Genomic DNA, 17097 nt, shown 5'->3' on the forward strand with positions numbered 1-17097 from the left:
TTAGAAGCCGGCATCACCACAGTCTACATAGCCAGGTTCGATAGCCACTGCAGGAGTCTTGTCTTGTTATGAGAGTAAGGTGTAACTGTCCAGTTGAAATGAACAGTTTGCAATATGTCACAACTGTTCACAGATTGCTGAGTTGCAAGGATTCAACGCTGATGATATTGAATCTTTACGGAATACACCCGTGCTCGTGGGCTTACACCAAAGAGAGAATTATAAACATGACGGTGACGGTCTGTGACCTGTTTTTCATTTTCTTTTCTTCCTCTTTGTTTGGGTTGGGTGGGTGGATGTGACTCTCGCATTGAGCTGATACGCCGTGTTTTTGGAGTGCCTGAGTGATTGAGTAAGATACGCCAGTGTCAGCAATACTGACGCAATATCGGGGGCACAGGTGGCCCAGTCGTGTAAAGCGCCGCTATTCGCTGTGCAGAGTTGCGTCCCTTGGGGGCGCCAGAAACCTATGATTGTGGGTTTGAATCCCAGTTCGCCCCGATTATGTTTCTAGGTTTGTCAGCACCATACCCGTGCTCGTGGGTTTCGTCTGAGACTTGCATCACTTCGGGCTTTCCTCCCACATTAAGCTGACACGCCGTGATATAACTGGAATACTGTTAAAAGCGGCGTTAAACCCAACTCACTCACTCAGTGACGCACTATCAAGCTTGAGCACACAAGAAATGGGCTTCACACACTGTAGCCATGCGGAATCGAACCAGGCCTTTGGCGTGACGGGCGAACAGTTTACACACCAGGCAACCCCTTGTTAAACACAATTGCTTTCAACAGTGACAGTGACATTCAAACAATAGGGTAACCAGGTCTGATAGTGACAGGACGTGTAATCACAAATTCAAAGTCTTGTGAACTGGTTACCCTCGTTAACCTGAAGTCCTGGGACCATCGCACACATGTCGACTTAGCCATAGATCGAGACAAGCGGTGTACCGATTTTCGGCCTCAGTACTGAAAGGTGTCCCCCACAACGTTACATGGTCTTAATCAATAAATAGAATAAGTTCGTGGTTCCACGGTCTTTTTCCCAACGTCAGCGATGACCTGTCGGGGTTCGTTACACTAGCCGTTCATTGATGAAATAAGATCCATTTTTTTTACAAGTTTATTCCAGAAAATACATAAAAAGACCAATATATATTATAAAAGTACATGTTCCACATCCGACGACAATAAATAAAGAAAACACATCGGTGCCCATGAAACACACACTAGCCATGCTACACGAAGCCACGCACGGCCTCGACTTGGCTTTGGCGGAAGTCACGTTGTAGGAAATCTCGCGAGATGTCCTCGAGACTACAACTAGTCGGGGAACATACTTGCAAAAGTCCCACTTTTTGAAGTGAAATACACCCCGTGCACACACCAGTCAATATCTTTTTGGTAGGTATTCGTGGTTTTAAAGCAATGCTTTGAAGCCAACATCGATGTTGGAGAAAGTGTCAATCAAGTTCTCTGTGGCATCTGTCTCTTCTTCGTTGTAGTCATGGAGATCAAAGTCATCAAGTGGTACTTGTTCCACAAATCGTCTACAATATCTTGCCACCAGGACCTTGAGAATACAATATATATCATTGATATAAATCACCGTTCGTTTGAGGCCTAAAGGACACGCAATAACCAATCACATTAATAACAGATTTTAGTGCTCGCAGCCGATACACAAAGATCTGAGGACGTCCCATGACAGGTCATGTCAGAATGACCTTTCCTCCGACAAATCAGAGCGTCGTTTACAAGATTGCAAAGTGAAAGGCCGAACGTGTTTTCTAATCGTTAAATCTCGAAAAAGCTGATGGCATTTTGAACGACAGTTACGCTTCCACGATATAAACATTTGAAACGCAAGAGACTTTCCATAGCCCTTGGGAAATACTGCTAAACTATCTCTGGGACCTTGGGTTTTGTATGGATTTTTTCAGCAATATTCGCAAAATCATTTTTTTAGACAATTTTTTTTTATAGATAAATTCCACCCCCAGCACCTCCCTCCTTCCCCTTCCTATACGAATGAAAGGCTTGTTTCACTTTTTTTGTATATGAAAACGTTAACATAACAGATACAATTGCTTAGTAACTTTATGTTCTGGTTGAACAAAAAGTACCAAAGCACACCACACTTATTATTTCCTTATCTCCAAAGGTCATCAAGACTGTAAATTGGAATTCACCACTTGTCAATACAATCAACTAAGGTTAAAATATGAAGGCAAATAAGACAACATCCATACTTTAATTATCACAAAAACTCACATCGTCAAGGTAACCTCTGTATTTCGTCTCCTTCTCCAAAGGATCAGTACCCACGGTAAGCGGGCAAGACGTCTTCTGCACGGGACCTAGTGGAGGAAGCAAAGGGTTACTGACGATCACTAAAACGTTTCTCCCTTACTTAATACCAGGCCCGGTTCCAGAAAGTGATGTTACTGTCGTAGCTCCCATTCTTAGATTTACGATCATCGTAGGGCTAACATCGACGTGAGGTGAGGTGAGGTGAAATTGGGTTTAACGTCGCTTCCAAGATTATTGCACTTATATAGCGACGTGCATGCACGTGTATGTGTGTGTGTGGCTGCTTGTACTAGTCCGGACTGATGCCGATTTATAGTGCTAGCTCACTGAGATACCATGCCGCAGTTTAACATGAATACCCCACTCAGACACAGTATACTGACTCCGAGCCGACCAGTCCTTGTTTTAGCCCCTTAATGCCGAGCGTCAGACAGGGTAACAACAAGTACAATCTTTTAACGTCTTTTTGTATGACGCGGCCCGGGATCGAACCCTGGACCTTCCGCTCTCCGGGCGGGCGCTCTACCACAAGACCACGAAGGCGGACCACATAGACGTGAGAAAAGGGGCACTGACTGCTAATGGTTGGTCGATGTAACTCATAATCTATTGCCCCAACAACCAGAAAATTGTAATTAACATCAAAACGTAAGCAAAAGATTTCCCCTATTCACAAGATTGAATAAACCACGAAGCCCTTCTCCAGACGATAACACATTTCCACAAATACAAATTCAATTAATCGCAATCTAAGTCATTTTCTGACAAAAAACGTTTCACTCGCACCCGTAGTCAAATTTACCGATATGCACGTTCTGCATGTCAAAAGTGCATTGAAATGCAGTGAGATGTCCCATTGATTAACTGGTGCACCGCCATTACAATACTACTGCAAAGAAGTTCAAAAACTCCCGATTTTGTCATATCGCTATAGTGAATCTGTCATGACCCGTGAAGATCCGGGGTAGAATAGGTCTTCAGCAACCCATGCTTGCCGTAAAAAGAGACTATGCTTGTCGTAAGAGGCGACTAACGGGATCGGGTGAACAGGCTCACTGACTTGGTCGATGCATGTCATCGTATCCCAATAACGTGGATCGATGCTCATGATGTCAATCACTGGGTTGTCTGGTCCAGGCTCAATTATTTACAGACCGCCGTCACATAGCTGGAATATTGCTGAGTGCGGCGTTAAACAATAAACATACGAAATAATCTGTCATGAGTGGTGGGTATTGCAACACACAGCCTTCCAATTGTGGATGTTCCTTAACTTGTTTTGAGTGGACTATACATACTATATGAGTACTTTAAGCATGCCGTACTAGTATATAACAGGAACAATCAGTGACTATGCTAAAGCCTCGATACCAAAGCGCTATGATACTTTAGAAAACCAATTAAAGGTGATCACGTCTTCTAAATCCTACAACTTAAAGACGGACATTATGAAGTAAGACTCCCAGTCCTAAATGATGAATATTTGAATGAAGCGTCCGTAAAAGTCTCATTCGAATCCCACCCAACCCCGTGCAACAAAGCGAGTTCAGGACTACAACTGCCGCACGTCTGTAATTCAGTGTTAACGTATGGGGATGACAACAGGTTTTGCGTTATTGTCGCTTTGTGGAATAGGACCAGGAAGAGGGGGCTCTGTGAAACGTCTGAAAACACGTACGTTAGCTAATATTCCTGGTATTATGTAATTAGTTAGACCCAACAACCTGCTTCTCTAACCCCGCATGCGCCCGAGAGAGCGTAGGGAAATAATTTATCATATCGCACCTAGTAATTGATCAAATACACTCGACCACTGTTGTGTCGAACATATCCGAGTGTTCGACACATCCGAACACAATTTCGCAGGGTCGTTCACGACACCACAAAAAACATGATATCGTACCTGGACTGCAGTAGGTTACAGTATAGAACAGTTCAAGATAAAGAAAGACTATACACCGTTTAGTTAATAAAAAAATCATTATAAAAGAAACAACGTGTTTGTATTTCAACGAGGAATTGAAAAAAGACCTGTGCAATTTAGTTCCTGTGTCTAAACTTTCTAAATATAACATCAAAATCGACGGGATCGGACAATCCGAGGTCGACACAGCGATGTTCAACTGTGTAGACCACACTTACCAGTGAAGTCTTCTGAAATGATGCATGGCTGGTTGTCCACCCTCAGTAGCAGCGTTCCGTCTTCGTAGATGAGGGACACCCGGTGCCAGTCATATGGTGACTGCAACAGACGGATATAATAGGACACACAACAGAACATACTGGAGCTGAAGACTTAAACACCTTGACAATAGAACATACTGAAGCTGAAGAAGTAAACACCTTGACAATAGAGCACACTGAAGCTGAAGACGTAAACACCTTGGCAATAGAGCATACTGAAGCTGAAGAAGTAAACACCTTGACAATAGAACATACTGAAGCTGAAGACGTAAACACCTTGGCAATAGAGCATATTGGTGCTGAAGACGTAAACACCTTGACAATAGAGCATACTGAAGCTGAAGACGTAAACACCTTGGTAACAGAACATACTGGAGCTGAAGACGTAAACACCTTGACAACAGAACATACTGGAGCTGAAGACGTAAACACCTTGGCAACAGAACACACGGGAACTAGAGACTTAAACCTTGACAATAGAACATACTGGAGCTGAAGACTTAAATTCCTTGACAATAGAACATACTGAAGCTGAAGACGTAAACACCTTGGCAACAGAACACACGGGAACTAGAGACTTAAACCTTGACAATAGAACATACTGGAGCTGAAGCCTTAAATTCCTTGACAATAGAACATACTGGAGCTGAAGACGTAAACACCTTGGCAACAGAACACACGGGAACTAGAGACTTAAACCTTGACAATAGAACATACTGGAGCTGAAGACTTAAATTCCTTGACAATAGAACATACTGAAGCTGAAGACGTAAACACCTTGGCAACAGAACACACGGGAACCCTAGACTTAAACCTTGACAACAGAACATACTGGAGCTGTAGACTTAAACTCCTTGGCAACAGAACACACGGGAACCCTAGACTTAAACCTTGACAATAGAACATACTGAAGCTGAAGACTTAAATTCCTTGACAATAGAACATACTGAAGCTGAAGACGTAAACACCTTGGCAACAGAACACATGGGAACCCTAGACTTAAACCTTGACAACAGAACATACTGGAGCTGAAGACTTAAACTCCTTGACAATAGAACATACTGAAGCTGAAGACGTAAACACCTTGGCAACAGAACACACGGGAACTAGAGACTTAAACCTTGACAATAGAACATACTGGAGCTGTAGACTTAAACTCCTTGACAATAGAACATACTGAAGCTGAAGACTTAAACTCCTTGACAATAGAACATACTGGAGCTGAAGACGTAAACACCTTGGCAACAGAACACACGGGAACTAGAGACTTAAACCTTGACAACAGAACATACTGGAGCTGTAGACTTAAACTCCTTGACAATAGAACATACTGAAGCTGAAGACTTAAACTCCTTGACAATAGAACATACTGGAGCTGAAGACTTAAACTCCTTGACAATAGAACATACTGAAGCTGAAGACTTAAACTCCTTGACAATAGAACATACTGAAGCTGAAGACGTAAACACCTTGGCAACAGAACACACGGGAACTAGAGACTTAAACCTTGACAATAGAACATACTGGAGCTGTAGACTTAAACTCCTTGACAATAGAACACACTGAAGCTGAAGACTTAAACTCCTTGACAATAGAACATACTGGAGCTGAAGACGTAAACACCTTGGCAACAGAACACACGGGAACTAGAGACTTAAACCTTGACAACAGAACATACTGGAGCTGTAGACTTAAACTCCTTGACAATAGAACATACTGAAGCTGAAGACTTAAACTCCTTGACAATAGAACATACTGGAGCTGAAGACGTAAACACCTTGGCAACAGAACACACGGGAACTAGAGACTTAAACCTTGACAACAGAACATACTGGAGCTGTAGACTTAAACTCCTTGACAATAGAACATACTGAAGCTGAAGACTTAAACTCCTTGACAATAGAACATACTGGAGCTGAAGACGTAAACACCTTGGCAACAGAACACACGGGAACTAGAGACTTAAACCTTGACAACAGAACATACTGGAGCTGAAGACTTAAACTCCTTGACAATAGAACATATTGGAGCTGAATACTAAACTTTGACAACAGAACACACGGGAACTAGAGACTTAAACCTTGGCAATAGAGCATACTGGAGGTGAAGACTTAAACCTTGACAACAGAACATACTGGAGGTGAAGACTTAAACCTTGACAACAGAACATACTGGAGCTGAAGACTTAAACTCCTTGACAATAGAACATATTGGAGCTGAATACTAAACTTTGACAACAGAACACACGGGAACTAGAGACTTAAACCTTGGCAATAGAGCATACTGGAGGTGAAGACTTAAACCTTGACAACAGAACATACTGGAGGTGAAGACTTAAACCTTGACAATAGAACATACTGGAGGTGAAGACTTAAACCTTCGCAACAGAACAAACTGGAGTGTTCTACCTTGACAACAAAACATACTGGAGCTAGGTACTTATACCTTGACAAGAGATCATTCCGGGACTAAAGATTCAAATCTCGACCACAGAACGTACTGAAACTAGAGACTTTAACCTTGACAAAATACCATACAAGGGTTGAAGATTAATACTTTGACAACAGGGCTCCGACAACAGAACACACAATAGAACATACCGAAAATATTAGGACACGCAACCAATCATCTTTGAAATGAAGAATTAACCCTGTATGTCATGTCCAAGTGATCGTACACTGTTGTCATGTAGACTGATTTGACATGACCATGCGGGAACTTAGTTTTTTTAACCGTGATGTTATAATTTTCTTCAGTTGTTTGGCCAAATAAGAACGATTTTGATCAGATTTATTTAATGAGGAATTGTAGTTGACCGTTCATGCTAACATCAAATACACTGACACAATATATAAGGGTGGCGTTTGGGAATGTCTAAGTTTCTATCAGGCCCCGTTAACTCGCACGCAAAGGTCGTAATGGCGGAGTAATCTCAGATAGCATTGAGTATCCGTAGCGTATGCGTACTTTGAAAATTAATATATGAAATTATTAAAATCATATTTTCCTCTACCTCATTATCTCTATTTTCTTTTGTTTGTTTATTATCCACATTTACCAGATTAATTATTCCTAATTATGACTGGAACAATTATTTGTAAACAAAATGACATTTTTAACTGATTAAAAAACTGAGTACTGTCGGACTCCACTTTAAAAGTAACACCACGACTCAAACTGTAAAACACAACCTATTTTGAATATTGCGCAAAGCAGATGCGCTACAGGTGCAGACGTCATTTTAACACTCGTGTGATGAAGGGGGCTTTTTTTTCTTTAACATCACTTTGAAATATTTGTTTATTTACAACCAAACTGTCTGACACACAATTTCGAACACACGTTAACGTTTCTTATTTGTCTGTTTCCTACACTCACCAGCTCACGTGTGCAGACAATGGCTTTCCGCACGTTGACTGTCTCGAAGGCGAGAAGGAAGGATTCATCCGCTGCCCTGTAGCCAATAGCAAGAGACGGGGTTGTGTAACCAAGGGCTGTCACGTTGCAGCCATTGGACAAGATAATCTGGTATTTGTCACGTGTTGTTGGATTATCTTCTGCTTTGAAGCTGAATTCAACGCGTAGGGATTCGCTGAGTTCATTTCCGGCGAAGTACCACACGTTCATATATCCATCCTCCAAATATGCGTACTTATTTCCCTTTTGGGTGGACTCGCGAAGGGATATCTTTGCACTTGGTGACAACTCGATATATGAGCTTTTGGCGTTATCAACGATGCCGTTGTCAAATGTTACATTAAACATCGTGTCGCATGGTGTGGCCCCTGTAAGAAAACACATTTATTCAGTAATTCCTTTAAAAGAGATTCATAAGCACTCCTACACTAAAGGAGTACGGATGAGAGGCCTACTTCATAATTGTCATGTTACTGGGGTTGTGAGACGTCATTTAAGACAAAGGGGTCTTTTATGCCGTTCCCAAATGATGTTTCTATTTTAAAACGCACGTTTTGCTTTGCTTTAATAAGTGAGCAAGAAAAAGAAACCATGATAATATCTCAGCAAAATGAAACATACTGTTTCAGGTAAAATATTGTTTGAATTTACTGTGAAAATGGATAAAATATTTTAAGTAAACTGCTTGGCAAAAGCATTAACCCTTTTTCGTTAGTGGCTGAAATGAAACCAAAAGAAAATGGCTATTCGAAGGTGATGTATTTGATACGGGTATCATAGCGGTGCTTTTAACCTTAGGTTTGAAGTGCTTCGGCGACTGTTTTCAACCTAGTAACGTTTTGTAATTTGTAATTTTGTTATCAAATCAAATGTTCACGCGTATACTTTATTTTTTAAATTATTTTTATGTGCACAACAAAATGTTGTTTATCAAAGAGACTGTCTTGTATAGTTCTACACCCTGGCATTACGGACTCTTGTCATGTGTTCGAATTCTTGGTTCCTCTTAACCTAGATGTGTCTACCTACATCACAACCATGCTGTCTCAAGCCTCATAACCAATAATCATTCACTAAATAATCATAGAATTTGACAAAGACACGACCTTCATTCAGATTATACATAGAGAATCTCACCCGAGTGTCTTTTGATATCAAATATATCAACACGAGTTAATAAAAGTGGAAAATTCCGAGGCTTGCTGAGGATTTTTGCCACTTTTATCAACGAGTGTTGATATATTTGATATCAAAAGACACGAGGGTGAGATTTTATTTATCATCCAACATCATTCTTCCACCTTTTTCAATTTGTAGACAGTAATTAGCAGTGTCTTCAGTGTGAAAGGTACTGCTAACAGCTTCAGTAGCAGAGCCATTTGTGATGTCATTTGATTGTGATGTCATGGTAACCAGTGACGTCACAATGGTCTGCAAAGCATTGTGATGTAATTTCATTGCAGCGATATCTCCTGTGGGAGCCAGTTTTAGATGATAAATTACTTGTAGGAACATGGCGACCCGGGTGAGAATACATCCCCAGAATTATTGGTTAAGGATAACGCACAAATAGTGTACGAGCTACGAAAGTTGACGAAGTTGTCCAGTTATGCGTGCGTTATCGGACGTAAAAATACAGCATCAAGGTAACAAAGTACTGCCTAATCAGATATAAAATGCAGTCTAAAAGCTAAAATAAATCAATAAATATATGAAAATATATACAACACGAATATGCTTCACGGAAATTTCATTCACGATATGCAGTACATGCAATACATGAGAACCGCTAATTTCGTGCTTTGTATCTAAGCTGCATTTGGACGTACTTGGCTCGTGTTGTCATCGTGTCCCGATTGAGGATGACGTTGCCAACAATAAAGAGTACAAAGCACAGCGATGTAGAAGGGATATTGCCGTCTGTGGCGTATTAGGTGGCACGGGTGGCCCAGTCGTCTAAGGCGCCACGATTCTCTGTGCAGAGTTGCGTCCCTTAGGCACGCCAGAAACCTATGATTGTGGGTTCGAATACCGGTTCGCTCCGATTATGTTTCTAGGTTTGTCAGCACCATACCCGTGCTCGTCGGTTTCACCGAAGAGGTAAACGTCTGAGACCTGTATCACTTCGGGCTTTCCTCCCACATTAAGCGGACACGCCTCTATATAACTGTAATACTGTTAAAAGCGGCTTTAAATCCAACTCACTCACTCACTCACTTACTTATGCGTATTAAAAAAAATCTCAGATACTCTTACTCTAGTAGAAATGTAAAAAAGGAATTGTTTCTCCGGTATCGGTGCGCAACTTTCAAATCCTTCGCGTCAGTAATTTTTATTTACAATAAAACAATTAAAAATATCAAATGTCCCACCTGATATGAAGCACATTCTATCCATAAAATAACGTGCTTTGCAAATGATATGTTATCACAGAGCCGAGAGTGTGATTGCTTGTAGTCTTGGCGGTAAACACAAAAGGTTTTCAATAAAAAATAAAAGTCCAACCTCCTTCCTCAATTTGCGAAAATTGTACCCGAGAAACATTTTTTTTTTTTTTTTAAATCAACCTGCGGCCCGCCACCTACTTTGACGTGACAGGAAGTCCTTTTCTCCATCCGGGCCCCACACACATCTGCAGGCGGTCTGGTTCCAGAGTAAACCGGTCACAGCCAGATTGCATTCCCGGATGATCCACTTGCTGTTGACCAACTGTTCGTACTTGCTGGTATCGTTGCTGTGGGCCCTGTAGTCGGGGCACTTGGGCATCTTCTTCAGACCAGACGAGTACTCGCACCTGCAAAGGGTCTGGTTCCAGATGAGGCCGGTCTGACACACCTGGTCCCACCAGACGTTGTTGTGGAACACCTGGAATTTGTTGGTGTCGTTCTCGTGGGGCCTGTGAGAGTCTGTGCAGTCTAGAATAGAATATATGAATGTTGTGATAACATGTACACGACCACCCCATGGTATAACACTAGGATAATGGCCTTGTTGTGTTTGGCGTCAAAACTAACGTGCATGCCAAATAACGTTTAAAAATGGAACTTGTTGTTACCCTGCCTGGTGCTCGGCATTAAGGGGGTTAACCAAGGACTGGTCTGCTCGAGGTCAGTACACTGGGTCTATGCTAAACTGCGGTTATTATCTCCTTGGGCTAGCACTATACACCCGACAGTAATCCGTACTAGTACAAACAGACACACGCATACACCCACAGGCATTCGCGTCGCTATAATGCAATAATATGCAATAATCTTGAACGCGACCTCAAACAGTATTTCACCCCACCTCACCTTTAGATTCAGTATCAGTTTTGCAGGTGTTACGACATATTGCGTTCAAACCTTGGAGATCTTGAAATTATCTAGAATAACAAGATTGGCCTCATGTGTATTTTGTGCTTTGTTGAATAAAAAGTATATCATTCGCATACTTGTGTCTGCCGTGTACCTGACAGTGGTGACAGCTAATAGTACTTGACAGTACAGTAAACTACGGTTAAAGCGAACTAATTATAATTCGTTAAAATCGTAGTTCGATTGGGCATATATACAGCCAATGTACGGAACCCAAAGACAGTTCGTTATGTCCGTCATTTTGTTATAAGGGTGTTCGTTATAAACGTAGTTTACTGTATTTCATTATTACGATATTACGATAAGATGCTGTGGCAATTACACTTCTGTCATATCTGCTATCTCTATGTTTAGTGTGTCCAAATATTATACCTGTCACGGTGTGTAATAGCAGGCTAGCATGTGTGTTTTAGTGCTCACAGGGCTCTTATAATATAGTTTGGCTGTGCCGTTTGGAATTAACATTAACTAGAAGAATAACATTGATCAATCTTCGCACTGGGTAAATGTCATGCCACCATATCTACTGTGCAGCTGTAATTTTGAAGGGGCGGTCGGGTAGCCTGGTGGTTAAAGCGTTCGCTCGTCACGCCGAAGACCTGGGTTCGATTCCCGACATGGGTACAATGTGTGAAGCCCATTTCTGGTGTCCCCCGCCGTGATATTGCTGGAATATTGCTAAAAGCGGCGTAAAACCAAACTCACTCACTCACTCACTGTAATTTTGAAAGTTCCTTCCGTCTTTTTTTCCACTGAGATTGATAATAGCCTTTATTTGTCTGAATACCCAAATATATTTTATGAATCATACTGTGTATTGGCGTGTTCAGATATTGATCATTTCCCATGTGTTTGTCTCGTTTATTGTGGCTTTATAAGGTATTAAAATTGTTCATAAAATATCAAGACTTTTTGTCTGAGTGTCACCTTCAGACACCTTGTTTCATTACGACCTTTCCATGAACTAAATTACAATGATTTTCAAAGCTGAAGACTGTCTACATACAAATGTTTTGTTTGTTTGTTGTTTTACACCGCACTCAGCAATATTCAAGCTATATGACGGCGGTCTGTAAATAATTGAGTCTGGACCAGACAATTCAGTGATTGACATCATGAGCATAGATCCACGCATGCACGATACGACAACATGCATAACCAAGTCGGCGAGCCTCGTTATGGGTCAGTCATGGGTTGCTGAAGACCTATTCTACCCCGGATCTTCACGGTTAATATACAAATGCATAGACATGTAGTCCGCGTGCAGCCGTACCGGTATCCTTCACTGATTAACCCTGTATAGACGGTACATATGAAATAACAAAAGACTGTAGCTCCTATCCCTGTATTTCCCAGATGTTACACCTCCCCCAACGACTTCTCTATATCAAATAAACTGTCGGGGAAATATAAGAATACACTTGAAAACTGGATATGATCACAGAAATTCAAACGTTATTAAAACGTTACAGGCTGAAAACAGTCGCCGTAACACTGCAAACTTAAGGTCCAAAACACAACTATGATACCCGTATATCGAATATCGTTTCTTGTTTGTTTCATTTATTGTCGGGGGCACGGGTGGCCCAGTCGTCTAAGGCGCCGCGATTCGCTGTGCAGAGTTGCGTCCCTTGGCACGCCAGAAACCTATGATGGTGGGTTCGAATCCCGGTTCGCCACGATTATGTTTCTAGGTTTGTCAGCACCATACCCGTGCTCGTGGGTTTCACCGAAGTGGTAAACGTCTGAGACCTGCATCACTTCGGGCTTTCCTCCCACATTAAGCCGACACGCCGCGATATGACTGGAATACTGTTAAAAGCGGCGTTAAACCCAACTCACTCACTCACTCATTTATTGTCACTATCAAAATGGGTGTTTACTTTCCTTAGTTTAGATTAGAACTATATTAATCTACGGTGTATGGTGGTACCAGGATTCCAAACCACCTTGGACATGACAGAGTCAACTAGTCGTGCGTTCGAATCCAAAAATTTCCTCGTGTTTGATCACTTGCTTGAAAACGCCCTACCGGTAATGATCGGTTTCACCAAAGTGGTAAAAATCTACGGACTGTGCTATATTTGGCTTTTTCCCATGTGAAGCTGACACGCTGTGAAAGAAGATTAAGGACCACTAAAGACCGTTGAATAGGAAGCAAGGGTGTTTAAATCAATTATTTGGTCAAGAGGATTATATTTGTTGCCGGTTTGAACTGCACATCAGTTATATCACAGAGTGGTGATGGAGAAAGCCCGAAGTGATGCAGGTCTCAGACGTTCGCTACTTTGGTCAAACCCATGAGCACGGGTGTGACGCTGGCAAACTCAGAAACATTATCGGAGCAAACCGGGATTCGAACCCACGATCATAGATTTCTGGCACGTGGAAGGGACGCGAATCGCGGCGTTCTGAATGGCTTAAGGCTTTTACCCTGATCAATCATGGCCCAAACGCCTCATGCTTTTCGTTCGTAAATACACCAATGCAAGTATTAATGTTATAGTATATATGTCTGTAGCTTTGTTAAACAATGATTTGCAAACGATTTAACTTACTAAATCGTCGACGTTTCACATAGACTGACGAGTCCGTCGTCGTTGATTCCTCTACGAAGTTGGCCGCCCTCATGTCTAAGCCGGCGTCCTTGATTTCCATGTGGTCAGATGGGAATGACTGGACATAACTGACCAGTATCACCATGGCAACACACGAACAGGTGATGAAAGATTTCATGTTGTTTTTTGGCGAGCAGAATATCTAAAAAAAAGTACAGATTATTATTATGATGTACAGATTAAAATACAAAAGGCTGCAAGGACGGTTTGGGTGATCCCGGCCAAGACAGGCTTGTTAGGCTCATCATCAGTGTTATCTTTTTCCATGACGCCCTCTACATATTCTGGCTCGTACCATGGATGGACCTCCGAGTCAAAACCACAAGCATTGCGAATACGGTAATAAAAAGATCGAGCCACTCCATCATGTCGCTTAAGATATTGCCAAAGCTGGACATCCACAGACAATGTGTGCCATTAAATTCATGTCATAATCGACATATCATATTTACATTTTGACGCAAAATCACACATTGGCGGTTTCGAGTGGGAAGTGATCGGTCCTGAGCAGCAAACAGAACACAATCTGCTTCACTTTTAATGCCAGCCGAGTTCATCCAAGCGAAGGACTCGGGTTGATGCAGTGGTCGTTCAGATAGCCTCTCTTTGAAAAATTGATTTTGGGCCGATTTGATATGGCACTTCACTTGGTTGAATTTCATTCCTATACCGTCCAGGAGTGCAGAACCATTAACAAAATCAACATTGACATTGAGATTATGTCCCACATCCTTGGCTCGTTTAAGTTAACTGTGGAATGCCTTGTTTTCATCATGCGTCTTGACGTGCTTGACATGAGGATCATCAGACAAATAAATGTGTGCAAAAGTGCACAATGCAGATCTGTCATGAAGAGCCTTCACAGTAATAAAAGTGATGATGATGATGATGATGATTATTATTTCAAATTAGTCCAAGACGAGGTGTAAACTTGTGTAAAAGATCTGCATCACTTAGGGATATCCTCTCACAACTGAGGTGGGACTGACACGTAGTAAAGTTAGAGAATTAACAAGCTGATGGGGATAATGAAATGTTGGCACACTAGTCAACAGATAAGATGGATCTTGTGGTTGTATAGGTTGACATTAATGTGACTCATTGTTTAGAGGTGTTGTCATACGAATAGTATTCGTTATCATTGATGTGACTCACTGTTTAGAGGTGTTGCCATACGAATAGCATTTGATATTATTAATGTGACTCATTTTTATAGGTGTTGTCATACGAATAGTATTCTGTATCAATAATGTGACTCATTGTTTAGAGGTGTTGTCATACGAATAGTATTCGATATCATTTATGCGACTCATTGTTTTGAGGTGTTGTCATACGAATAGCAGTCGATATTATTAATGTGACTCATCTTTAGAGGTGTTCTCATACTATGAATAGTATTCTATATCAATAATGTGACTCATCTTTAGAGGTGTTCTCATACTATGAATAGTATTCTATATCAATAATGTGACTCATCTTTAGAGGTGTTCTCATACCATAAAAAGTATTCTATATCAATAATGTGACTCATTGTTTAGAGGTGTTCTCATACTATGAATAGTATACACGCATTTTCATTTTAAGTCAAGTTTAAATAAACATTTCCACAAGTAATTACCCTTTGAGTTTTATTACAGTGTCAACCATCTCAGAATGGTGCGATTATAGAATCTTTCTGCCATCCAATAGTATCACAAAAACTAAATAGGTCCCTTAAGTACGCATACATAATACATTATTACGATTCTTAAGGTTAGTTGTGTTGGAATTAGGGTAGGTTACCCCCAACTCTATCCTTAGCCTTTGGACTGAATAAAATTGGTGACGAACATATTCTATAGTGGCTCAGAACTCTTTTAACATTTTAAAGCAAAAGAGTGATACATCGGCTATATAACTATGTGCAAAATGTATACGGGACGGCTCTGTCAAGAACTTATAATAAACCTTTCTGTGGCAAAATATATAATTACGTCATAATCTATTCATCGCCCAAGGACGCAACATGATCTAAAAGTTAATGGTTTGCAAATGCCCTCAACCCCCATGAAATATGAACAGCGAGACAAACAGCGGTAATATATATATATATATGTTCTATACTTTCCACTCTGGTTCAAATCCTTACAGGGGCGGTCGGGTAGCCTTCTGGTTAAAGCATTCGCTCGTCACGCCGAAGACCCGGGTTCGATTCCCGACATGGGTACAATGTGTGAAGCCCATTTCTGGTGTCCCCCGCCGTGATATTGCTGGAATATTGCTAAAAGCGGCGTAAAACCATACTCACTCACTCTAATCCTTACATGCTCATACCTGAGTGAAAAAATGATAACACGATCAAAAACGTCATGCAAGATACTCCTCTTTGAATCCAAGCATAATGCCGTTCATACCAAAGAACCCAACTTACCTTAGAATATAGGTCCCTATTGTTCCATATCTTGAGCACTTATGAAAACTTTCCCTTGGGAGAAAATCTTTATAAATGCAGGTTTGTTTGGCTTTGGCGGCAACGCAGTAGCGTAGCAGACGACAAACAAAGGCTTCGGCATGGGACTTCCGCGAATGATCGACAAACACGATTCTTTGCCTTGTATCTCGACTCACGACAACAAACAATGTAATCTCCCTATCAGTGTTGCCTCAAGAAATTGAGGGAGAGGTGTAGTAACCCTCTAAAACACGGCCGGGGTTTGTTCGATCAACGAAACGATTTACATAAGGGGACCAAATATGGCGACCATCCAAGAGGCTTCTGTTGGCAGGAGTGTCGTCAAGGCGGAAGCGATTGTATTTTCAGAACAGAATGAGCATCAAGCGGCTTTTCGCTAGCTCGGAAATCACCGCATTGTTTGAAAACAAGTTGCTTTCCAGCAACGTGCCAAACAGATTCTTTGAAAATTAGATTTAACTCACTTAAAAGGTTTAACTGTGTTGGCAACGTACACATGATGTGTTTTTAGAAGTATCCTGTTTCTAGTTTGAGAAACAACGTTATTGGGTTTGATATTAACAATAGTTTTCATGGTGGCCTGACCAGCATATGTTTACTCGATCAACCTGTTTGAGATCAGGTGCACTGAAGGTCGTAGGAACTCCTGAATGGGTCCAAGAGAATCCAAGAGAGAGAGGCTAAAACAATAAGTAAGGGGAAGAAAGGGATAATATCTCCTAATCTTTCATTTGAACCCGTTAAGAAATGAAAA

General features: G+C 41.3%; 1 protein-coding gene across 2 annotated transcripts; it reads right to left on the reverse strand.

Annotated features, from left to right (window-relative positions):
- Positions 1-1112: 1112 nt before the first annotated feature.
- LOC124135304 lies at positions 1113-16462 on the reverse strand. 2 transcript variants are annotated; one of them, XM_046500581.2, is made up of 7 exons: positions 16302-16462; positions 13832-14033; positions 10503-10832; positions 7879-8285; positions 4459-4561; positions 2278-2363; positions 1113-1576 (listed from the first exon to the last, which is right to left on the reverse strand). In XM_046500581.2, the coding sequence occupies exons 2-7, from the start codon at positions 14007-14009 to the stop codon at positions 1424-1426; spliced, it is 1257 nt and encodes a 418-aa protein (XP_046356537.1). In that variant the 5' UTR covers positions 14010-14033; positions 16302-16462; the 3' UTR covers positions 1113-1423. The 2 variants fall into 2 exon arrangements, with proteins under 2 accessions (XP_046356537.1, XP_046356544.1); XM_046500588.2 differs by having other exon boundaries at positions 4459-4558; positions 16302-16460.
- Between the last annotated feature and the right edge of the window lie 635 nt (positions 16463-17097).

This window comes from Haliotis rufescens, unplaced genomic scaffold (genome assembly GCF_023055435.1).
Source record: "Haliotis rufescens isolate VD_foot unplaced genomic scaffold, xgHalRufe1.0.p SCAF_70, whole genome shotgun sequence".
Classification (NCBI taxonomy): domain Eukaryota; kingdom Metazoa; phylum Mollusca; class Gastropoda; order Lepetellida; family Haliotidae; genus Haliotis; species Haliotis rufescens.

Excerpts from the sequence above, each read along its gene's own strand:
- LOC124135304 (XM_046500581.2), bottom strand. The coding sequence starts at position 14,009 with ATGAAATCTTTCATCACCTGTTCGTGTGTTGCCATGGTGATACTGGTC. Across the intron at positions 4,562-7,878 it reads TTGTCTGCACACGTGAGCTG|CAGTCACCATATGACTGGCA; the intron begins GTGAGTGTAGGA and ends ATCCGTCTGTTG. Across the intron at positions 2,364-4,458 it reads CATTTCAGAAGACTTCACTG|GTCCCGTGCAGAAGACGTCT; the intron begins GTAAGTGTGGTC and ends TTCCTCCACTAG.